This window comes from Suncus etruscus, chromosome 2 (genome assembly GCF_024139225.1).
Source record: "Suncus etruscus isolate mSunEtr1 chromosome 2, mSunEtr1.pri.cur, whole genome shotgun sequence".
In the NCBI taxonomy this organism is placed as follows: domain Eukaryota; kingdom Metazoa; phylum Chordata; class Mammalia; order Eulipotyphla; family Soricidae; genus Suncus; species Suncus etruscus.
The window spans coordinates 159063145-159089272 of NC_064849.1; the positions used below are offsets into that span (position 1 = coordinate 159063145).

At 35.7% G+C, this 26128-nt stretch overlaps 1 protein-coding gene across 5 annotated transcripts in view; it reads left to right on the plus strand.

Moving 5' to 3' along the window:
* PPIP5K2 (diphosphoinositol pentakisphosphate kinase 2) overlaps positions 1-12138 on the plus strand; it is a 62709-nt gene extending 50571 nt beyond the window's left edge. For all 5 annotated transcript variants that reach the window (XM_049769109.1, XM_049769110.1, XM_049769111.1 and 2 more), the window contains 2 exons: positions 4456-4581; positions 10277-12138. In XM_049769109.1, the coding sequence (XP_049625066.1) occupies positions 4456-4581; positions 10277-10380 (230 nt within the window). In that variant the 3' untranslated portion in view covers positions 10381-12138. The remainder of the gene's footprint in view (positions 1-4455; positions 4582-10276) is intronic.
* The last annotated feature ends 13990 nt before the right edge of the window (positions 12139-26128 follow it).

The window sequence follows — 26128 nt, forward strand, 5'->3', positions numbered from 1 at the left end:
GCCAGTCCCACTGGTGTCAGATAATATATGCCACATTTTATTCTTCCATTCATATGTTTTTGAACACTTAACATCATTTCCACATCTAAACTATTGTTAATAGCATTGCAGTGAATATATGAATATGCAGGTATATCTTAGATGCTTTTGTGTTCCTGGGCTAGCTACCAAGAAGTGGAATTACTCTTTATATTGTAGTTCTATTTTAAATCTTTTCATACTGTTTTCCACTGGAAGTAAACTAGTGAATTCAAATTAACTTACAGTTGGTAGAACATGGCGTGGTGGTTTCTTTTTTCCACAACCCCCAGCATTTGTTGTCAAGCATTTTTAGTAGATGTTTTGCTACTGGTGTGATGATGAACATTTCTCCATATGCCTATTAGTCATCCATGTATGTCTTCTTTGGAAAAGTATCAATCAGTTCAGCACACCTTCCCATAGTTTGATTATTAAGTTATTTTTTTTTAAGTTTGAATTTTTTAGGGGCCAGAGTGGTGGCGCAGGTGAAGGTGTCTGCCTTGCGCATGCTAGCCTAGAACAGACCGAGATTCGATCCCGTTGCATTCCATATAGTCCCCCAAGCCAGGAGTGATTTCTGAGTGCATAGCCAGGAGTAACCCCTGATTGAGTGTCACTGGTTGTGGCCCAACCCCCCCCCAAAAAAGTTTAAATTTTTTGGCTTATTTTTGTTTTATGAATTCTTAGTCTATTTTGGATAGTAATCCTTAGTATGATCTATAGCATATAAAAAGTTTCTCCCATTCAGTAGGATGTGCTTCTGGTTTTTGTTTTTCACACTATCAACTTTTTATTTTTATGTAATAGTAGTAGAGCTATTTGTTTATTTACCAATAGAATCAAATCATTGGACAACCCAGAAGCCAATACCATGGGGTCATTGCATGTTTTCTTTTTATAGATTTGGAGGGAACATCTCAGTTTTTGATTCATTTTCAGTTAACTTTTGTGCAAATTATATGAGAGTGCTGAAGCCTTGTTGTTGCTGTTTGCATGTCTCCATCCATTTTTCCCAACACCGTTGTTAAGAGTCTTTCTCCATATTGTGTTCTTTATTCAACTTTGCCATATATTAGAATAGCAGTTTGCTATTCTCACTCACAATTTGCTCCTCAGAAACTATTTGAAGACATAATATGTGATTGGAAAGAAAGGAATTTATGGTCAGCTATCTCTTTTTTTTTTTTTGGTTTTTGGGCCACACCCGGTAACGCTCAGGGGTTACTCCTGGCTATGTGCTCAGAAGCTTACCTTTAGCGCCACCGCCCGGCCCCATGGTCAGCTATTTCTATGTCACAAGTCACCAGAAGATTCTTTGTCTTTTTCAACTCTATTTGATCTGTTAGCATATTGGCATTACCTCTTTGAAAAGTGATTAAGAGTTTTAGCTCAGTTAAGTATTTTCCAAATCCTTGTAATATTAGAAATTTTTTTTTCAAACTTTCTATGCATATCATGCTCCTTTTTGTAAGAAACGTTTAAATATGTTTCTCCTGAGAATAGAATTGGAGGCCTTAGAATTTTTATGTTTCACTGTTATTCCCCTTCCTTTGTTTGGCCTCCACTCTGTAGTATTTTTCAGTGTTCTAGTCTACTGTTCTCTTTGCACATGGTTCTCCTTGTGTTTCTCTTTGCTATTCTTTCACTGTAGTAAATATCCGTTTCTAATAACTAATAGAAACAGGAGTGATATTTTGGTGTGACTATTCTAAAATTAGGCACTTCAGAAATTGCTTGAGGAAGCAGGCTTAAACTTCAAAATTTGCATATGAATATGAATGATTATGTGAGTTAATAATACATCAAATGATGCAGCATTTCTAACCTAAACTGTAAGTCTGGGAAATGAAGGATATTTACTTCATTTTCTATTCTCTGCTAATAGCGTAGAGAGTTCTGGGCTGAGATAATAGCCCAAGGGGTGGAAACATTTGCCTGACAGCTTGGATTTGATCCCAATACCATATAGCTTTATAAGCACTTGGGATATACCCCCCACGGACCCCAAAATCAATTTTTTAAGAAATAGTTCTGTACCTCAGATTTTGTAGAAAACCTAAAATTAAGTTTGTTTGCTGCCCTCTTCCCTTTCATTGTACTTGCTGCTTCACTGCTTGTCTAAGTAGGGATTTGCAGTCTTCAGATGAAGGAAGATATTTACTAGTAAAAATGAGCTTAGGGTACATATCAAAGCTATTTAGAATTTATATCACCTTTGACATGAATGACTTAAAAATAATACTAACAGCAGAAATTACATCTGTTTTCTCTGGAAAGATAATTTAGGACAAATATATATATATATATATAATTAATTTTTAATGGTTAATGCTATGCTATTTCTATTTCATAGTTAATGAATCCATCGGAGTGTATGTGTTGGGATAGAATAATGAGATATAGGATACCACATTGCTATTCATGTTTTGATTTGCTCTTCTCTATATCATGGCTCCCAACTACACTCAATCCCTCTCATTTCCTTAAGCTTTCTCGCCATTTCCCATTAAGGGAACTATATTGAGAAAACAAATATAGCTGAGGGTAAAAACTTAAAGTGCTATTGAGAAATCAACTAGTTAATGGTCACGCTACACTAAAACCCAAGCTGAATCTTTTTTCTTTCAAATATTAAAGTAGGGTATATGGGTTGTGATGAAGATTCTGTATCCTGTTTTTCATAGTCTAAGTGCTGAATGAATAATTAGTAAGCACAATATATCAATACCCTAATTATCAAGGAAATAGCATCTTAATGGGGAACTATATTGATTTTGTGGTGTTTAAAGCAGTGGAGAAGACATTATGTTTTTCTTCATTCAGACGTTTTCTCCATCACCTAGGACAAAAGTAATCTTGTAATAACTAGTAGATAACTTAAAAATGGGATGCTGATTAGTTAGGAAGTTAGTAATAGAAAGTTAACAGAATAGGAAAAAACCTAAGCTGGAAAAAGCTACCTACTGACAATGGGATTGCTATATGTGATGTTTAGGTACTTTTTCTCTTCTTTCTCAATGACTCCATTGAGCTCTGGCAAAGCTGTTTACATTCATTTGGTGGGCTTTTCTTTTTTTTTTTTTTTTGCTTGGTGGGCTTTTCAACCACATATAGCACATGCATATTTGCCATAATTGATCCACATAACTGATTAGTCCAAGACAGTTTATTGCTTGTAGTTTCTGTGAAAACAGGGTTATCTGTTTTTTATCTCCCTTGTTCCCTTTGTTAAGAATCTTCAAAGCTCATGTCTGTAGTTCCTTGTCTCTGGCCAGCCTTTCTCTAAAGCACCTGCTTCATAATTATCCCTGCAGAGGCTGAGGGATAGTGCAGAAGTTAAGGCACTTGTAACCTACCCACCAAGTTCAGTACCTTGCACCAGATATGGTCCCAAGCATCATCTGGGCACAGAACCAGGAGTAGTTCCTGAGCATTACTGGATGTGGCCCAAGACACAAAAAGTATCTCTTCTTTTCACCTCTCATTGTCTTCACATCAATTAGAAAGAGAAGGAAAATCAAAATTTCTTTTCATGAAGATCTGTCTCTGTGAGATACATAAAGGAAGTCAATCTTTGTTCACTTGTAATCTAGTTACTTTATTCTAAACATGAGAGTGTTGTGCTTGTAAATTATTTCTAAGTCTCTAGTTGACTTGATATTTTGTTTTTTGGTTATTTGGGTGTTGTTTTGTTTTTTGTTTTGGTTTTGGTTTTTGGGCCACACCCAGTGATGCTTAGAGGCTACTCCTGGCTATGCGCTAAGAAATCGCTCCTGACTTGGGGGACCATATGGGATGCCGGGGGATCGAACCATGGTTCATTCTGGGTCAGCCATGTGCAAGGTAAACTTATCCTACCACTGCACCACTGCTCTGGCCCCTGACTGATATTTTGTGGAAAAAAAAGTTGTTTGAGCCTTTGATCTTCTTTCCCAGATAGTAAGACTATGTCATCAGCTCTCTGCTGTTATTCAAGAATCTGACTTTGAGGCCCATGTATTGCCTAGGTTGCCTTTGGAGAAGCCTGTTCTCTCCCTTGAGATAAATACTCATTTCTTGAATGCTCATTTCTCTCTCTTTTTTATCTTTCTTCCTCACCTTCCCCTTCTAATCAAATCTATTTTTACCTTAAAAAAAAGAATCTGACTTTGTGGTATGGCAGCATAAAATTAAGTCACTTACCTTTTTCTTGTTGGCTTTTCTTTAGTAAATGGTATCGATGTTTTCTGTTATACTGTAAACAGAACATGGTATGGCTAAGAACATGAAGTAACTTTTTATAGTGAGAATGCTTTTCCTGAATTTGTTCTACAACCCTTACCTAATTTGTTCTCTCCTACTCATGCATATTCATAGGACCATGAAGTAATGAAGCATCTAAAATTTAAAGCTAGACTTGACAGAAAATATTAAATTGCCACTTTTTTTTTTCAGCCACTGCATCATCCCGTATCAGTCCAGGAATGAGGAGAAAGGTCTCTTTAAATACATATACACCTGCAAAGGTCCTCCCAGCTCCTGCAAGCACATTAAAGGCATCTAAAGCAAGCAGCAAACCAGGTTAGGAATTGGTTTGATTTTGTAGGGTCTGCATAGGAATGAGCATAGTAATACTACTGGCTCTTTAAATGTAAGATGTTTTTTAAAAAGATCATTGTATATTTGGAATGTAAAGAATGAACCTAGGGGGTCTTTCTGTTATTTTAGCCTATTGACATATTATCTGGGTTTGGGGAATTTTTTTTCCTATCACTTGTCTTTTTCTTTTCCCTTCATCTGTTAATTAAAAATACTCATCAATAAACATTTTAGACCTCGTTTGCTCTTTCTGCAGTAGTCTGCACATACGTTTAATATTTTTTACATGATTTATTCTCTTCAATAAATTTTACTCTCCACATTCTCAATCCCAAAATGGGAATGATTAGACTGTGCAGTTAACTTTCTCATCAACTTTCTTTCCTTTAGCTTCTAGACATAATTTTTTATCTTGTTGATTGTTCCTTAAATGTTTTCTTATCCAAAGTTTCTAAGACATTGTTCTGTTTAGGTACTATTTGCATATTTGATTCTTCTACTCTTGATGTGTGAAGTTCATACTTTTCTATCTCAGACAGGGATTTTCCCCTTTCTCCTTCCTTCCTTCCTTCCTTCTTTCCTTTCCTTTCTCCCTTTTTTTCTTTATTTTTTCCTCACTATGATTAATAGTTATTTAAAGTTCTGTTTCAGATACGCAAGGTTCCAGCATCAGTTCTATCACCACTGTCAACTTCCTTCCACCAGTATCCCCAGGTTCCCACTTTCCTCCCAAATTGCCTCCATGATAGACACATTTTTAAAGTTAGGTGGTTGTATTTTGGATGTCCTGCTTGCAGTGCTATTGTCTCTGGATTAAATCTGTGCATATGCCAGATTTACTCCTACCCCACCAGTGCACCAGAGGCCTCGGCTCCTGTTACCTCCCATTTGATTAAATCTGTATAAATGCCACACTTCTTTCCTGCTGGAATACAGGAGACCCCTTGCTCCTGTTCCCTCCAATTTGCTGTTCCTTTTAGGGTTTTTACTTCCCTGACTTCAGTTCTATATTATAGGGAATCCAGTCTATTTTCTACTTTTAGGGTGCTGATAGAAGGTAAAGTGATATGCTACCCTTTCAGGAGCGGTATTGCAAATCACAGTGTCTAAAAGAGAAGAAAGGAAGAGAGTGAAGAAAAATATCTGCATAGAAGCAGGCAGGAAGGACAATTGTAGGAAAACTTGGGACATCGGTAGAGAAAAATGTGTCTTGGACCTTGTAATGACTGAGATTCAGTCATGAACAACTTTTTAACTATCTTTTAGTGACTTAACAAAAAACATTTTTAAAGAAATTTATCTTGCCACTCTTTAAAATTTAATTTACTTTATTTAAAGAATATGTATCACATATGTGATATATATAATATATCACACACATATATATCACATATCGCCGGAGCGATAGCACAGCAATAGGGCGTTTGCCTTGCATGCAGATGATCTGGGACAGACCTGGGTTCAATCCTAGGCATCCCATATGGTCCCTGAGCACTGCTGGGTGTGGCCCAAAAACCAAGGAAAAAAATTAGAATCTGTAACGCATAGTTGACCTAATTGATCATAATATACATTCCAGATAAGTGGGAGTAAAATTATTAATGCAAGAAAATAAAGAAAGAAAATGGCCAGAGCAATAGCACAGCAAATAGGGTATTTGTTTTGCATGCAGCCAACCCAGGTTTTATCCTCAGCATTCCATATGATCTTCCGATCTTGCCAGGAGTAATTTCTGAATACAGGTCCTAGAGCAACCCCTGAACACTACTGGGTGTGGCCCCAAAAAGAAGTAGAATAAAGAAGAGGGTTAAAAAAAGAGTACAGTAACAAGCAAATTTTTGAAAATTATTATATGTCCATTGAGGTCATTAAGTCATTGTCAGAGGGTTTAGTACACTCTTGTTGACCATTCTGTTATATCATTTGTTTCTGAACAATAGGTGGCTTCAGATACACATTGGTGTCAAAATTGTTGAGCTCCTACTGAGATGACAGTATTGAGCAAAAATGGAGTTGTCATAGCCCCAGGGTCCAGGGATTCCAACCACTATTGCTGATACTGTGGCTTTTGTAGGACATATTTTTAGCTGCCAGGACTTCTTCTGGAAGTACAAGAAGTCAAGGAGGGTGCTTGCATTTACTTAAGAAAAGTTCTAGTAATATCATATCAGCATAACTGGACTTTTGGTCAGATTACTGTCTCTGCAGAGCCGTAGAGGAGTAGTGAAGCAGGGCCATAAACCAACCAGTGATTGTAGGTGATGGGCATAGCTGTTTGGCTTCAGCAGGGTAGAGATTTGTCATGCCCTCTCCTCCCGAGATTGCCATCTTTCAACTGTATGGCTGGTGTGCCCATAATTGTTCATGGCTTGGTTTATATCTCTTCCAGTAACTAAGTGAGTGTATGGAGTTGGCTGTGCGCAGACATGGGGACTAATAACTCTTTCTTATTCTCGTTGTTTTCACCAGTCTTTAAATCTCTATAGCCATTTTGTGCTTATCAGAGTTGAAGAACATTGCCAAGAAATTGTGATTTGTTTATGTCATCTAACTAGTATTTAATACACCTAAGATATGAATATTGTTTGAATCTGACATATTGCTGTTCTCTGCATGACAGAGTTAATGCAATTTTTATACATGTATTTAATGAAGATGAAATGAATGTGATTCTATGTAGATATTTTTAAGCCAATCTTTTTTTGTTGTTTGTTTTCTGGGGTTACACCTGGTGATGCTCAGGGGTCACTCCTGGCTTGGGGGACCATATGGGACGGCGGGGGATTGAACCGCGGTGCATCCTAGGCTAGCCCCAACAAGGCAGATGCCTTACCACTTCACGTCACTGCTCTGGCCCCTCTTAAGCCAATTTTGCACCTCTGGAGCAAACTCTACTTGGTCATGGTACACGAATGTTTTCTGTAGTTTCATGCCTTGGTCTTTGATTTCTGGGTCACACACAGTAGTGTTTAGGAGTTACTCTGGTGTTTTCAACTTTGGTGTTCAGGGATTGTTGATGGTGGTGCTTGTCGTCTCTAGATTTCTGGAGATCACACCACTCCTCTTTCAGGTAAGACATGTGAACTGGACTTAAAGCTGTCTCTCAACTCCCTGCTTTTAAATATACACAAATATATACATATACATATGTACACTTATGTGTAAATATATATTATGTACTTGTATATGTATATATATTTTAAGCTCTATTTTTGTACATATACAATGTATATACATATATACACATGTGTTACATATATGTATGTACTTTTATATATGTTTGTATGCATATATATTTATTAAGCTCTGTTTTTATAATAATTTTTATTTTGACCAAAGTGTTTTACATATCTTTCACAGTAATATTTTAGGTACATATTGACATTGAATCAGGGGAATACCCACCACCAAAGTTGTCATTTTTGTATTGTTACTGTATTGCTGTGGTTTTGGACCCATACCCAGCTGTGTCCAGGTGTTACTTCTCTCTCTGCACTCAGAAATCACATCTGGCTGTGTTTGGGAGATCATATTGGATTCTGGGGATCAATCCAAAGTCAGACACATTCAAGGCAATCACCTTTATCCACTGTACTATCACTCTGGACTTAAACTTCGTTTTTAGAAATTTCCACATTCATTTTATTACCTGTATTTGTGTAATTTTATGATTTATTTATTCTTGGTAATGTATTTCAAATTTTTCTATAATGGTAATATGGGCCTCAATTTTGGGGATATTTTTACCTCTTTTATTTTCTGGAAAATAAAATTGTTAAATAGTTATTTCTTTAATTTTGATGGATTGAGTTTTGTTTCTGTGATGGTTTTAGTAGGTATGATACTTTTGAAAAAAATCTGTAAAAATTGTTCATTTTACCTAAATTATCTGCTTTCTTGTTTCTTTATGATCATTTCCAACTATTATTTTCTTTGTAGACCCTTCTCTACACTCTCAACTCTGTGGCAATCTTTCTACCATGGACTAGCATTCCTAATCCTCATCTCTTTCATCTCTGGATATTACCACTCTTTTATTTTTATATTTTATATTCTTCAGATGAGTGAGATTATTCTGTTATCCCTGTCCCTCATTTCACTCAGAATAATAGTCTCTATGTCCATCTATGTATAAGCTAACTTCATGACTTCATTTTTCCCAGTAGCTACATAGTATTCTATTGTGTAGATGTACCACAGTTTCTTTAACCACTCAGCTGTTGTCAGGCACCTGGGTCGCTTCCTGATTCTGGCTATTGTAAAAATAGTGTTCTTAGGGTTATCCTTAGAAGTGGTGTTGCTGGGTCATATGGGAGCTCAATTTCCAGTTTTTTGAGGAATCTCCATATTGTTTTCCCAAAAAGTCTGGATTAGTCTACATTCCTACCAGCAATGAATGAGAATCCCTATTTCCTCCATCCCTACCAGCACTAATTGATCTTGTTCTTTGTGATGTGTGCCAGTCTCTGTGGTGTGAGATGGTACCTCATGGTTGTTTTGATTTGCATCTCCCTGATGACTAGTGGTGTGGAGCATTTTTCATGTGCCTTTTGACTATCTGTATTATTTCTTCTCCCTCTTTTCCCTTTTCTCCCTCTTATCTCTCTTCTCCCTCTTATCTCTCTTCTCCCTCTTTTCCCTCTTCTCCTTCCCTCTTCTTCCTCCTCCCCCCTCCTCCTCATCCTATTTCTTCTTTGAGGAAATATCTGTTCATTTCTTCTCTCCATTTTAGATGGAGTTAGATTTTTTTTTCTTAGAAAGTTCTGCCAGTACCTTGTATATCTTAAATATAAATCCTTTATCAGATGAGTATTGATATCCCTCACTTCTTTGAACCTTATTTGTACTTTATCTTATCCACTGTACTATTGTCTGGCTCTAAGGCTGAGGATTTTATGTCTAAGTTCTAGCCATTTAGATTGGTACAGACTGAATCCTAGCCTTAGACCAAATAGTTTTATGCGTGGGGGCCTCCAGTTCTATGTTTTGATTGTTTTCTAATTTATGCATACATTTATTCATTCTTCAGTGTTTTCAAGTAGTTAATCATATTTTTCCCAGAGTTTATGCTTAATATCAGAGGATTGTTCTGTGAATCATTTCCCATCCCAACCAGAGTATAATTTCTTGTTTTTCAATATTTTGCTTGGACTTGATATTTGGTTATAAAGGTTAAGTTGTAAGTGAATAATATTTCTGGAAAGTGAGAAAATGGGAAATATGGGAGAAAATAGATGTTATATAAGAAAAAGGATGAAATTCAGCTTCGGTTCTGACTTTCTATTAGATATCAATATAGATATTCCTAATAGGGTATATATGAATAATTATAGAAAAGTTTCTAGGTCTACTATATATCTATATGCATAAAATATATATTTAATGACATATAAACATAAAAATATATATTTGTGACAGTCTTTAATTATAAAAGTATTGCATTTGTTTTATAAACAGTTCACTAACATTCCTTTTTAATTTGTTGTTGAACTCTAATAGGTTAAAATGCAGTTTGTTTACAGTATAAAAATATTTTACACAAAAAATTTTATACAAAACAATTTTTTGTGTGTGTGTATGGCATAGTTACAACAAAGTAAATTGTTTGGTCACTTGGCAGTGTTGTTGGAACAATTGATTGTGAGAAATCTCAGCAAAAAATTTTCTTTTTCTACAGCTACCAGTGGACCTTCCAATGCAGTTGTTCCTAATACCTCATCTAGGAAAAAAAGTGTAACTAGCAAAGCAGAAGCACAAAAAACAACTGTGAAAAAGAAGTGACATCTTAGTAGAAGCTGAAACTTCTTATGCCTACAAAAAGCTCATGTCCAATAGGAAAAGACATGTAATAAACTTTAACTGCAAGCAATCAATGCAAACAATTCATTTCTCCCTATACATCTGTATATTCATTCCTTTAAAAATGTGTTAAAACTAGTGAATTATTTATAGATACGGGAACTTTTATTCATGATATGGAAATGTATACAACAGTGTTTACTATAAGAATTTTATAAATATCAAAATGTATGGTGTTAAAGATCTATTATTCTTAATTTGTTTACCATGTGCCTGTGCAACAGAAAAATAACAAGAAGGCCACCTACCCTGTGCCAGTACCTCACCAATAATGCTTTACTTAAGGACATGTGTGAAGGCCCCTGGAAACTTCTATTCCACAGGATATCATCATGAGTATAAAACACATATAAATTAGATTAAAATTGGATGAGCAGGATGCATATTGAGAACTTCTGTTGAAGTCTATTTCCAAAGATATTTCATTGACCATCTAGATCAGAAATTTTTCTTTCTGGTTGTTAGATTCACATATATGCTGCAATATTTAATAACTGGAATATTAGCATACGGTTTTTTAATGTTTTCTTTGGAATTTTTTAAATATTACCTGTATGGGAAGGATTATTTTATCTCTCTGCACATGCATTTGTATATTAATTTGTAGAAAATACTTTTTTTTTTTAAATATATTTCCTTATGTAAGGTGCTTTGGTTTGTCAGGAAAACTTTTGCTTTATATATATATATTTAGAGTTTCTTTTTATGAGCTATAGTTGACCAATTTATAAGTGTTACACACTTTGTTATTTTTAGATCCGAGGAACTCAGTTTTCAAGTGGAAATTAATGTGAGAAGAATATTTGAGTTCTGTAATTAGTAGATACTATGTTTTGTCTCTCTTGTTTCCATTTCATTCATACATATCTCTACTATATGGTTGATCTCAGCTTAAAAATTGAAAAAAATAATAAAAACAACATTGAGTATTTGGAGGCTGGAAAGATAATATAATAGGTAGGGCATTGCCTTACATGATGCCAACTGTAAGGTTGATCCCCATCCTCTCATATAGTCCCTCAAGCCCTCCAGAATAGAATTCCTGAATACAAAGTCAACAGTAATCCCTTAGCACTGTCAGGTGTGGCCCGAAAACAAAAACAAAAAATGATTAGGCATTTGAAATAAGTGCATGTTCCAAGTGATTAATTTTTAAAGAAAATTGACATTATTGTGCTATGATTTCATCTATTTTGTAAAAATATTTATTTTTTGGTGCTTCCTCCCCAGTGCACAGAGAATAACCACACGAGATAACTCCAACTGAAAACCAAACCTTTCAACGTCATGAGAATCCTGTGCATTGCCAGTGAGAAATTTAAATTGCTAAAGACTTAGCCCTAAGCTTATGTTTAGAAAACTTATTTAATTCTCATAGGACTACAACTATTAAAGTTCTTCAGGAGCCTCTCTACTAACAAACCATATCTAAACTTACTTTGATAAACATACTACATATTAGTTTTAAGAGATACCAGATATAAAAATCATAAATAGTCATAGAGTTCATGTACTTCACATGAATGTAAGTCTATATGGAGACATTTCTTGTCAACAGTTGAATGTACTTAAGCTTTCTGTATGTGAAAATGTTGTCAATGGTTCATTGTAGGACTAAGGATACTGTGTGTATTTTTTAAGTGAAACTGAATTAAATTTTTTTATTTCCAGAATCTGTAACTTAAATGGTAGAGTTTTTTTTTCTATTCTTTATCTCATAACTGCCAAAGAAGAATGAAGGTAATTATTCATTTTATATAAAAACGAGAAATTTCTTAGTTCATCCTGTTAACAGAGACTGAAAAACAGTCATTTCAAATACTGGCTCATTCCTGGAGCAAATCTCACACTGCTTCTTGTGGGGCTAGAACTGTTTTTGGTCTCCAGGAAGTGCCTAGGCTAGCCCAGACCTTTCCTGAAGATACTTTTTGGTCCTGACAGACAATTCAGTGCCACCAGAATGTCAGCAAAGGTGGAGGTGGGAGTGGGCAAAACTATTCTTTTTTTTAAGTAAATAATTTTTCTATATGAAAGGCACAAGTACTGCTTTGGTGATGGATTCATTCTCTGTTTCAAAACACCCAGCATTGCAAGGCTGTTTTCTCAGACTTGGCCATTGTAATACACTAGTGTTGATTTACAGTACCTTGTATTTAGGAATACATTCTCACAGCGCTCCCAAGTACTCTCAACACCAAGTGTCAATATCCTACTATTCCCCTCTACCTGCTCAGGTTCTCTTAGTTTTGAATCAGAATCCACTTTATTTCATTTGGCTTGATCAACCCCCTTGTTTTGTTTTTACGTGCAGAGAAGAAATGTAATCAGCCAGTATTTGTTGTTCTCCTATGCAGTTAGGGTTTGCCCTTTTCCAGTATTCAGGTTTTTTCTAAAGGCAAGCTTTCATCTAACTGTCCTTTTATGTTGATCAGTTGTGTTTCGTTAGATTAAAAGTATTAGCTGATATGAAGATTTTATCAATATGAAGTTTTGATAAATATAAATTTGAAATTCAGTATCAATATGAAATTTTGTTAATTGGCTATGTATACTGCAATATATTTACTGATTTTTACTGTAATCACAAAAGAAGTTAGTAATATTGCTATGTAGACTGGACTCTCCTAATTTGCAAAAATCTTAGAATTACTTTTCAAAATGGTGTCTTCAGGAAGGCATGAAATTACAGTCATCACTATTGGGTGGGTATTTGTGCAATTATTTCTCATTGAATTCTATCCCTGAAAAGTGTTTTTGTTCGTTGAAGAAAAAGAGGTTTCTTGAAAGCTTAATCCTGTAGAGTACAAAGGGATAGGAAAACGTGTCCAGTCCTTCTAGAGTGTTAGTCTTCATGGTTCCTTAATTCATTGTTGTCCCTCTTCAAATTCCTGCATCAGAACTAGAAAGAAATAAATTACGTTGCAGGAGATATTGTGCATTTGTGTGACCCCTACACACCTGTTTTTGGTTGCAACTAAGGAAATTTCACATCGAAACTGACTTAAAATGATATGGAAATTCATACTATGCATGTATGCAAGTCCCAAATTAGAATTTGTTCCCACCTCAGGTATCCTGGTCATAACACGATCAAGAACTTGGTTCCCTGGCTCCTCAACCATAATCTTTATCCTCCCGAGAACAAAGTTGTTCTTCATGTTCTCAAGTCATTTGTAGTAGCTGTCAAGGCTCTGTTTCATTGTTTTGTAGCCTCATTCCCGCTCAGAAAAACAGGAAAATTTTGTCAATCATAGATCCTTCAAAGCAACTGTACCAGCCTTCTAGATTTTCTGCTCCTGGATGAATTAAACTTCTCCATGAAAATGCCATGAATTTGTTGGTCCTCGAGCTGTTGGTGGGTCTGGTTGTTAAAAGTGAAAGAAAGCCTTGCACCAAGGAAGGTTCAAGATTTAGGGATGCCCAGACACCGGGGATGGGGGGGGGGGGGGGGGGGGTCCCCACGGGATCGGGGCCTGGGGATGCCTGGGGTCCGTGGAAGCCCAATACCTGAATCAGAGATCACAAGCCTTCAAAGATGCAAACGGCAATGCAGGTTTATCAAATCACAGCGCTCTGGGTCCACCATAGATTCCTGACACAGCAGGGTTTTTGGTCTATGGTGAGACCCCGAGCATTCAAACATACAAGTATTTAAAGGAAATGGTAGGGTAATGAGCACACACATCAAAACATTTCATAGGTTACATATAAGTGTTACAGTTTGAAATCACCAATGAAAAGCTCAGGAAAAGGCACAATTCCAGCCCCTTCTTGACATCATTAATTCCAGCTTTCCTTATTCTGATGGTATTTTAGTAATATAGGTAGGACTCATGCTGATGGTACTTTTGTGATATGGGTAGGATCTCCAGGTAGTCTTAAGGTGTGTACTGATTTGGCCTGGGCCATGGGCCATCGATAGCAGGGCCAAGGTGCCCCATGTGACCAGGGTGGAGGTACTGGGCTGTTGGGAAGAGGGAGTCTGGCGTCCCGTGTTTCTACCTTAGGCAAGCCAGTAACAGAAGTGAGAATAGCATTAAACTAGATTTTACCCTATTCTATACCTATTGTGCCATCTATGCGTTGACTGTGTGCAATTATTCCTTCCTAATCTTCAAGGGCCATCTGCCCTCTGCGGGGATCAAGGCATCCCCATGTTGCAATGTGATGTTGGAATGTAAGATAGTCCGTTGGTTCCACCTCCCTCCCCTCCCTTAAGGTGTCTCTAGGATGAAAAGCAAGATGTCCTTGCATTGGAATGTCCTTGTGATTTACAGCCTGGTTCCAGGAATCAGCTGTCTTCTTGGGCCTACTCTTTCTTACCTTGAAATTGCAGCCTATGACTAAATTTGCAATCCCATCTTACTAAGAAATCACTATTCCTATTAACTACTTGAGGAACATTATAAAATTACTGAAGAACATACTATGTCAAAAATACCCATTCCAACATTGGTTATACCAAAAGTCAGAGCTGTCAGGATTTTAGAGACTGTTCATTGTAAGGGGCTGTTTTGTGTAATATAGAATGTTTGGCAGCAGTACAAGGGTCAAGGCAGTGAATTAAAACTGCCCAAATGAAAATAACTTGAGTATTTACCTATAAGCAAAATACAAAAAAACAACAAACCTGGACTGACACCTTATGGTTCCATTTTCCCTACAAGAAATGGCACAAGGCGAGGTCAGGTGGGTGAAGGTGATTTTTCTCACCTCTAAGTTGCACCAAACAACATAGTTTCTGCGATTTTTTTTTATGAAGTCGATAACTCAGGGCAGGAAATTGGAAGACGTGGGGAAAGGGTCAGTTGAGAGGAGAGTATTACCTTTGTCAATCTTTCCCAGACCCCATTCAACAGACCTCTAAGGAGAGACCCAGAAAGTGCTAATCAAGTTTCCTTGAAAAGGAGGCCTCTAATGGACCTGAAGGAGTGCAGAATCTGAAAATGCCTCATAACCTGCCCACACCTGGGACCTATTTGCATGGGAGACACTGGTAAGACAGCTGGGTCCTCTCCATCCAGCTAATGGAGCCAAGCCTTGTAACCCTTATCTTCATTTTGGTGAGATGGAAGGGTCTGGAACCAGTCTCTCCCTACTGCATAAGCCTGTATCATTCCCTAAAAATGATCAAAAGAAAAACAAAAACAGGTCAAAATATGCTCAAAAGAGGTCATAAAAACATTAAATATTTTGGGGAAGTAGGATTCTTCCAGTTAACAACCTTTGCACTAAAGTACAATTCTATGAAGAAGGATGATTTTGTGATCAGAATAGGGTTCTGTTAGACGGAAGGAGCTACGTACCAGATAAGTAATCAACAATGAATGCTGTACTGCACCTCACTGTTACCCATCTTAGCCATAAATTAATTTGTTCTATGTTTAAGTTAAATATTTCATTATTTAACTATATATGTGTGTATGTGTGTATATATATATATATATACATATATAACTGTTATAACCCTTGTCAAATTAGTCTACTACAGTTTTAGTGGATTGTATTATCCCTTGATTTTGTTTTTCACTTTATATCAATAGATAGGCATATGACTATATAGACTTAATTTATATATGAACAATATGTTAAATTTTATTTAACACATGGTTATCAAGATAGAAAAATATTCTACCTTATCCCCTTTTTCCTTCACTTATAAGGCGTTAGCTTTTCTTCTCTCTCTTCCTTCTGGTATTGTGTTTATGTTGTTTAGTTTAGTTCAGTTTACGTCAGGTTTGTTTAGTTTTCAGGTTGCACCCAATGCCTTTCAAAAGATGCACCATTATTGTGCCTATGGCCATTCCCAGCAATGGTTAGGAGTGCCATGTTTTGTCAGGAATTAAGCCTGGACTAACCACATGTAAAGCATGCAACCCAACCCAATCCTTCAAACCATCCTCTCTATCCTGGACAGTTTGATATTTGCTTTCCATTTCCTTCCTGAACTGTAGTTTATATTGCATTTAGTTTTGTCTTTCCATTGTATTTCAATCATTTATATATTTCTGTAAACTTTGCTTTTTCAAATCATTTGCATTAGACATTATATATGTGATCACAGATCTCCTGAACTAAATTATTTTTTGTCCTTTTGGTTTTATTTTTTTTATTATTTATTCTGTGCCTTTCTTTTCTTAGAGATTTTTGTGAATGACTAATGGTAATAATCACATTTTGTTGTTCTTTTTTTGGAGACCACACCCACCTGTGCTTAGAATTTACACATGTTTATATGCTGTGATCAAATATTCCAGGCAGGCTTTCTGGGTCACTGTCCAATGCTGGAGATCATACCTGGACTGGACACATGCAAGAGCCATGCCTAACTACCTGTTCTCTCTAAGCTTTTTTAACTCACATATTTTATGCATATTCATAGGGTGAGTGGAAAATCACATGGAGTTGACTTTGTTCTGGCCTTAGTGAAGCTGCTTGTGGCGTGATGTTGATGTGAGAACTGCTTGAGCTTTTTACTCTCAACAGAGACCTAACACCAGTATCTGCAGGGTCTCACCTTGGCATCTCTTTTCTCTCTGTCTCCTAGAGGTGTGCCCTGTCATATTGTAGGTGCTTCCTTCTGTGCCTCTTCCTTTCCTGTTATTCTCTTACCAAATAGTATCGAGGAAATCTTGATCAACACATATCCCAGTTTCTTGATTTCATGCAAATCATTTTTATGTGTATACACAAATTCTATAACATTTATTTTTGAGTCTTATTGGTCTAATGACGATCTTATGTTGATCTTATGATTGATCTTATGATCTTATCTTATGATGACCTTATGTTGTAAGCATCCTCACCAAGCATCTTCCATTTCTGTTTCACAAATGGAAATGCTGTTTAATTATTGATTTATTCCTCACTTCCATCACTTCTGTGAAGCACTTTATTCTTTGGCAAAGAAAGGGAAGAGGGAGATTAGAAGAAGCTTACATCTAGACTATATCATTATTTTAAAATGATGTTAATTGTGCTAAAACTACCTACAGTGCCAAGAGTTCAATGAAATAATATTTGATATGCTAAGGAAAGAACAAATGTAATATGTTATTTTTTCAAATGAGTTGTATGTGGTTCAAATGTTATTAATACATTCAGCCTTTGCTTTCAATAGTACTTAAGCTTTTTTTTCTTAGTCAAGGATGTTCAAAACAGCTCTCATACTCATTGCTCTTGTTGCTATGGGAACAACCTACCTAACCACAAACAAAAAAAAAAATCAAGGCTATTCTAGCATCTCCTTTTAGAAAACTTTTTTTTTGAAAGAGTAAAATACAGACCTTCTTAAGACAGGGTTAAAACAACACATTATTTAACAAAATAAAATCAAGCCTGCATTCCTATTCCTCTTTTTGATTATGTGTGAGACGAAGGACACAGTTTTCTGATCCTAAGGAGATCATGGATTTACAGTTTATCTTTTAATTTGAAAACACTTCTACATATATATTTTGATATAGAAAGTGGAGCATTTGTTTGTTCACAGATAATTTGTATACATATAGTAGAATGATGTACTTAGAAGTGCTTAATAAATGGAAGACTGATCTTTAAAGCTTTCTAAAAACCACAGATTTTTCCCAAGCTAATTAAAATGTTGACTAGAGAGCCCAGTGATAAAGGTGATGAATTAATGCTGGAAACTGTGAACAAAAAAGAAGGCGAAAAAGGGAATAACAGCAAGTGTTAACATAAACTTTTTCCTAACACAAAAAAATATTGCTGATGTGAAAAAATAAATTGGAGGCAAAAAATTTAAAATCTCTCTATTTCTCTTCACTTATATTTTCAATTATACTTTCATGCCTATTCAAGCAAGAAAAAAAATTGAGCCTTGGGAATTCCTCATGTTACAACTTATACACTTTTGCAAACTTAATTCATTTCTGGTTATCTAGAAACTCTTCTTTTGAAAGCCCTTTATGTCATCACTAACTCCCAGAAGAAAACACCAAAAAGCATCCCAACATCAGTTTTCAGTTCATCTTGTAGGAGAGAACAAAGTTGATTTCACAAATTTCACTGTTCAAAGTGAAAATCAAAAGGTTTACAACTCAAAGAAAGTGTGGACTCATTTTAGAGATCCTTTAAGAAGCAGTAAAATTCCAGTCTGGCAACTTGAAAATCTAACTTCACCAAATGGTCATTCCACAGCCTGAGCAAGGATACAGGTTTAAATGGACGTTTCATTTGAATTTTCCTCGTTGGCAATGATGTTTGTACATGTTAAAAAATTTCTGTTGAGGGGGCCGGGCGGTGGCGCTGGAGGTAAGGTGCCTGCCTTGCCTGCGCTAACCTAGGACGGACCGCGGTTCGATCCCCCGGCGTCCCATATGGTCCCCCAAGAAGCCAGGAGCAACTTCTGAGCGCATAGCCAGGAGTCACCCCTGAGCCTCACAGGGTGTGGCCCAAAAACCAAAAAAAAAAAAAAAAAAAATTTCTGTTGAGCTACCTGGTTCTGATTTTTCTCTACCATTTCCAAAGACTCATTGGAAAAGGCAAGGTCATTTTCTAGTATGGAGAGAATTAGACATGGGGAAGATTAATTCCTAGATTTCAGAACTTTTAGCTTTGCTGCTATATATATTGGATGCTGATGTTTTTTTTTTGCTTTGCTGGTCCTGATTTCCATGTCTTTGCTTTTTATAAAGTTGGTCTTTTATCTCCTCAAAATTCATGTGAACTTGTTTTCCCTGTTCTCTTCCACTGAAATCTAGAAATTTGCCATTTCTTTAACTGCAACTACTTCCTTTCACTGGTAGACAATACTTGGGGGTGGTGTAGGGAAGAATTAGTACCAATTTTCTTTACTCTTGCACTTCCTGGTGCTTTAAGATGACTTAATTTAAGGCCACAACAATTAAATAATGAAAATTTAAAGAATTTGAAGCATTAAAATACATAATAGCCTCATTACATAATAACTATAACTTTCTTTCATTGCCTGAAATTCTTTTAATTCTGGATATTGGGTGATATTGTAAATGCACACTTTTTTTATATTAACCTATAAAATGAAATACAGGTATGATCATGCTTTTGCAGCAAGAAATTATTTATATTCATCATAATACAAGGAGAAATTTTTTATTTTATCTAAAATATTCTGTATTCCTACTACTGACATATTATTACATCTATTTGGGTGTGTAAAGTTAAATCAGTAAAGTCACCTGTATTCTTATCTCATAATCATTATTCTAGAATATAATTTAAGACATTTATATAGTGTGTTACATTCTGTATCCTGTCTAAAGTTGATATCAAAAAACACATAGTATTGATTTGCTCCATAAGAAAGAAATGTGTTAAATTGTTAACATAGCAATTATTATTCATTTGACCAAAAGTAATTTTTACTTTAGACTGAGTCCATAGGAACCAGAGAATCTCACATTACTGGAATGAGTCAATTACATGCAAAAAACAACTCATGATCGTTTTTAATGCTGTGCACAAAAGTAAAATCAAAATGGATTTAAAACCTTGATTATCATACCTGAAATATAGAGGAAAACTTAGGCAGAATAGTCCATGATATTGAACCTAAAGGCATGTTTAAGGATAAAATACTACTGTCCAAGCAAGTGGAAGCAAAGATAAACAATCGGAACTACATTAAACTAAGAAGCTTCTGAACTCAAAGGAAATGATTACTAAGATGCAAAGACTACTGAGAAAATAGAAGAAACTACTCACCCAATACCCACATGATAAGGGGCTAATACAAGGCCCTGGTAGAGTTTAGCAAGAAAAAAAAAAATCTAGCCCCATTCAAAAATGGGAGAAAAAATAAACACATTTTCTCAAAGAAGAAATACAAAAATTATATCCAATTTTCACAAATTTGCTTCTTGCTGTACTTTTTTTGCTGTACTTTTATCTTTTTTATATTTTTCATTGTTTAATCATTTATTTTTTTTATTTTATTTAAACACCTTGATTACATTGTGTTTGGGTTTCAGTCATGTAAAGAACACCACCCATCACCAGTGCATCATTGTTTAATAATTTTACTCACACTCCCTGGAAACAAGTATATTACATTAACTGTGTTATGCATACTCTAAATAAATTATATCAAAATTTAAATGGAGTAATCATGCTACCTATAAAATTATTAAAATAGATTATTGAGACTAAAGGAAATTTTAAAATCTAAGGAAAAAATCATAAAAAGAAAGTAACTACCTGTAAATATTCTATTCCGTAGTTTCCTTAACAAACTTAATTTCATTATTTACCATTTTCCATCCTTGAAATGTCTCATTTTGAAATAATTTTTAATGTCAAATTACTTCTACGTTTTATCAAATTGTACATACTTGCAAGGCTTTCTAGAGCAGGCAGCTGAAGGTTGAATAATGCTTTTTTGCACCTAATTAAAGTTTGACAAGTAGAATTACAATTAAAATGAGTTATCTCACTAACAGCCTTATTATAATTCACAAATTACATTATTATACCCTTCTAGAATCTTGTCAGCTTGTAGACAATTATATTGAACTAATAAAAAAATGAGAGGATATTTTTTAGTGGTCAGGGATGTAGGGTCACTCTGAGTGGTGCTTGGTCCTATAGTGGTCAGGGTCCTCCAAGCCTACCCTAGATGATTCTGGGAGACTGAAGAGCATTTGGTGGCCATGGTTGAAACTCAGGATCTCACACTTACTAGGTAAACCTTACTATGTGAACACTTCGACCTATCTCTTTATTCCAGAAGGATTCTTTACCTCTGTGTCCAAATTGTGCAAGTAAAAAATTGGTTGGTAAATTAGCACAGAAAGATCCTTAACATTCCTATGTCAGTTTTAAATTTGGAGAGACCAGTTCACTACAAATTATGTTTGGTTGAAATCTGGCCTGTTGTTTTTTTTTTTTTTTAATTTTTATTGTGACTGAAATTCATTACACAAAATTATTTACGGTACATAGTGACAATGAATGAAGGGCATTCCCACCACCAATGTTGTCCCCACTCTACTTCTGTTCCCAGCATGTCTCCCATATCTCCCTCCTTTACCCCCCCCCTGCCCCCAGAATACTAGTGTAGCTGGTCTCCACTTTACAGCTTGTTGTAGGCTGGTATCTATTCTGTTTGGTGTTCCAGTCTGGTCATTTTTTATTTACACTACATGTTCATATGACTGGTCCTGGTATTATCCTCCCCACCCCCTCAATTTATGAGGCTGAATGATTCAAGTTATGCTGTTCTGATGGAGATAAAAAGGTTAAGGAAAAGAGAAGAAAAAATTGGGAACCTTCGGAAACCATAATTTCCTAGACTTCAGCTTAGGGAACGAGCACATGGAGCACATGATACAGAAAACTGAACACACCAACAATGTTGGAACAGAACCTCTAGCCTTAAAGACTCTATCCACTGTAACCCAAATATGATCATGTTACTTAAAAAATATATTTAAAAAAAATGAATGAGGGAACTGGAAAACCTATCTAGAGTACAGGTGGGGGGGTGGGATGGAGGGAGATTTGGGACATTGGTGGTGGGAATGTTGCACTGGAGATGGGGGGTGTTCTTTATATGACTGAAACCTAATCACAATCATATTTATAATCAAGATGTTTAAATAAATAAAAATATTTAAAAAAAAAAAAGACTCTCTCCTAGCTTGTCCTAGGACCTGCGCAAATACCAAGATTGCTTGCTACAGTGGCCTGATTTTCTCATCCACAACTGAGAGGAAAGGTTCCTGATACCACCAAAAAAAAAAAAAAAAAAAAACTGGGATATAGCAATGAGAAGGTATAGAGCCAGTGGTTGTTCCCATGACAATATGCTTCAAGAGTGGAGAAACCCTGAATCTCTTAGGCCACGGGAATTTCCTTCTTTCCCCTATACTTACTGTGCCTATACAAAAAAAAAAAAAAAAAAAAAAAAGGTGGGGTAACACCAAACCCCGCCACTTCAGCACTTTTTCTGGTTTTGTTTTGTTTTTTGTTTGTTTTTTGATATTATTTTCCTTCTCTTTTTTCTTCCACTTTTTTCTTTTTTCACTCTTGTGGATATTATTCAGTGATTTTTTTCCTTTTTTCTTTTCTTTTTTTTTTTTTTAGTAGTTGATACCAAATATTGTATTCTCTTTTCCTTAACCTTTTGATCTCCATCAGAAATCTGACCAATTTTTAATGTCTGCTTTCTTGTCCGTAAATTTGGTTAGCGATTAAACAAGTCTTTGAGTATACATGTTTCTTTTAGGAAATTGCAAGCTAAATCACATCAGATAAGGATAGTCATACCATGTGAGATAAAGACATCATGTAAAAACAGGATTATCATTTTTTGAAGGAAGCACATTTTATTAGGAACATAATACAGCATTTACCAATGCAGTTTATTTTTCAGTGGACGTTTTAGTCAAGTAAGTCAACTACAAGTCATTTATTTGTATAGAGAGATACTCTGTCAGTGAAGAAGGGTTGTGTCCCCCTGGGATCTAACAGAGATCACTCCTGGCTGACTTGGGAGACCCTATGCAGTGTGGGGTTGGGGTGGTCAAACTGGGTTGTTTGCCAGGCAAGTGCCCTATACACTGTACTACCTCTCCATCCCCAAAAGTACCTTTCCTTGTTAAGATACTTGAAAACTGGTTGATAAGTTGTTTGCCTTATATGTTCCCAATCTGGCTTAGTTTCCCTGCACTCCATAAAGCCCTATTATCCCAGGAGTAATTTCTGAGCACAGAGTCACGAGTAAACTCTGAACACTGCCTGGTGGAGAGCAGAATCTACCAAATGAATAGCCCTTTCTAATGGACCCCATTTGCCTAGACTTGGTACATTCACTATACTAAAAAGGATATTTTATATATAACCGATGATTACTTCCACCGACTTGATCTGTATTTTGAAATTCTGTATCGTTTGAAAATGAAAAAAAATTGTTTTAGTAGGTTTTGCAGAAAATTACCATAAAAAGAATCTTCTATAATTGCAAGCTGGTATATTGTTTGAGAGTTGTGGAGACCCTCTAATATATTACTGGTTTTGCCCTTTAAGAAAATTCTGTGTGGGATGGTGATTATAACTTTCATTAATGATGTTGACAGCTTCATAGAATATACGTTTCTTGGTGAAAACAAGAACACAAAGGCATGCGCTTTCTTCTGGCTTTCAAGATCACTTTTTTTTTCCTTCAGTTATTTGGAATTTAACTAGAAAATTCTTGAATGTGATTTTGTTTTGTTTGTGTGTTTGTCTTGGAGCCCTGTCTGGTAACTCAAGGCTTACTCTTGGCTCTGTGCCCAGAGATCACTCTTCCCAGTGCTATTAGGGACTCTGTGCTGTTCTGGGCATTGAATCAGGATCATTTAATTCAGTTTGACTACATATAGAGAAAGCACCTCAGCCCCTGTTTTATTTCTCTGGTCACATTGAATGTGGATCTTTTTTTTTTGGTTTTTCGGCCATACCCAGTGACGCTCAGGGTTTACTCCTGGCTATGTGCTTAGAAATCGTTCCTGGCTTGGGGACGCCAGGGGATAGAACCATGGTCCATCCTAGGCTAGCCTTATAGCTTTGTGCCATCGCTCTGGCCCCTCTATTTTATTTAGAGTTTTAGAGTTTTTTTTATTTTAACCATTGTTATTCACAAAATTATTTATAGTTGGGTTTTAGACATACAGTGTTTCAGGACCAATTTCATCCACCAGTGTCAACCTCTCATCTCTCCTCCAAGAGTACATAAGCATGCCACCACTTCCTGTCCCAGCCTACCAGCATAACAGGCCCATTTCTAATTATTTTGTTCAGGTTTGGGTCTCATGATTTCATTGTTGTTTTTTCTGACTCGGATGTTTCTGTTCTTCCTCTTTTTTTTCTTTAATGATTTTTTAAAAAATAATTTTTATTGTGACCAAAGTGAATTACAAGTCTTTGTGTTGTCATTGACTTTGGGTTTGGTGTTTGAGTCTGATCATTTTTTTATTTCCACTCAGTGTTCATACGACTGTTTGGTCTTGATGCCCTCCATTTTATTTTCCCCCTCAGTTCATGAGGCATAACAAGATGATTCATATTATGTAGTTCTGTTGGGAAAAAAAAAAAAACAGAAACAAAAAACAGAAAACAAACAAAAAATTGAGAATCTTTCTTCTAGAGTTTTTTAAAAGAAAGGGAAAAAGGGGGAAAATTCAGCATCCACACAAAAAAGCACCTAGCTACTAAAAACAAACCACCGTCATAATAATCACAAGAATGAAAGTAAATAAAAATATTAAAATAATAAAAAATTAGAAAATAAATAGTAGGAAGAAAAATATAGAAAACACATAACGAAGGAAGGAGTGCTGGTGTGGCAAGGCTTTGTGCCTTTTTTTTTTTTTTTTTGGCTTAGGCACAGAAAGTATTGGGTAAATTAGACAGGGAATTCCCTTGGCCTAAGCACTGATTACAAAAATGTTCATATTTGGGGTTCAGTTCTTGAATATACACTACCCCATCACTAGTGTAACTAACCTCCACCAATGTTCCCCATTTTCCTCTCCTCCTGCTTGTTTTTGGGACAAACATTCTGCTCATTATCATTGTCATGTTAGTTGTCAGTGCAATTAGTGCTCCAACTGTGCTCACCACTCTGTGGTAAGCTTCATATCATGGGCTTGTCCTTCTTAGGCATCATCTCTGCTGTCTCTGGATATTATTACCACCATATTATTGCCTTTTTTAAAAATATATATCAGAGATAACTGAGAATATTTTATATGTATCCCTCTCCCTCTCACTCATTTCACTCAGCATAATAGTCTCCATGTCCATCCATGTATAGGAAAATTTTATGCCTTCTTTTTCTTAACAACTATATAGTATTCTATTGTGGATGTACCATGGTTTCTTTAGCCACTCATCTGTATTGAGAAACTGGGTTGCTTCCTGATTATGGTTATTACTAATAAGGCTGCAATAAACATGGGAGTTCAGACGGCATTTTTTGTATTGTGTTGTTGTGTTCCTGTGGTGTATTCCTAGGATACAACATATACAATATATATTGTTGGATCATATGGAAACTCAATTTCCAATTTTCTGAGTAGTATCCATTTATTCTCCAAAAAGGCTGGACTACATTCCCACCATGTCTGTTCATTGCTTCTCATCATTTTTGATGAAATTAGATGTTTTATTCTTGTTAAGTTCTGCAATCCCTATGATATCTTAGATATTAGCTCCTAATCAGATTGGTATTGGGTTAATAGTTTCTCCTATACTGTGGGTGGCCTTTGTATTGTAGTTAAGTGTTTCCTTTGCAGATATTTCTCGGTTTAATGTAGTCCCATTTGTTTATCTGCTTCCACTTGCTTGTACAGTGGTATTTCCTTCTTAAAAATGCCTTTAGTCTCAATTTCCTGAAGTGTTTTGCCTATTTTTTCTTCTTTATACCTTATAGTTTTATGTTTGATGTCAAGACCTTTAATCTATTTTGATTTGACCTTTTGCATGGTGTTAAGAGAGACCTGAGTTTTCTTTTATTTTCCTGTCACTGATCAGTTGTCCCAACACCTTTTGTTGAAGAAGTGTTCCTTGCTCCACCTTGCCCCTTTATCACAAACTAATTGATTGCATGTCTAGGTGTCATTATCTGAATATTCAAGTCTATTCCATTGATATGAGGGCCTTTGTTCTAATACCATGTTTTTTTTTTCTT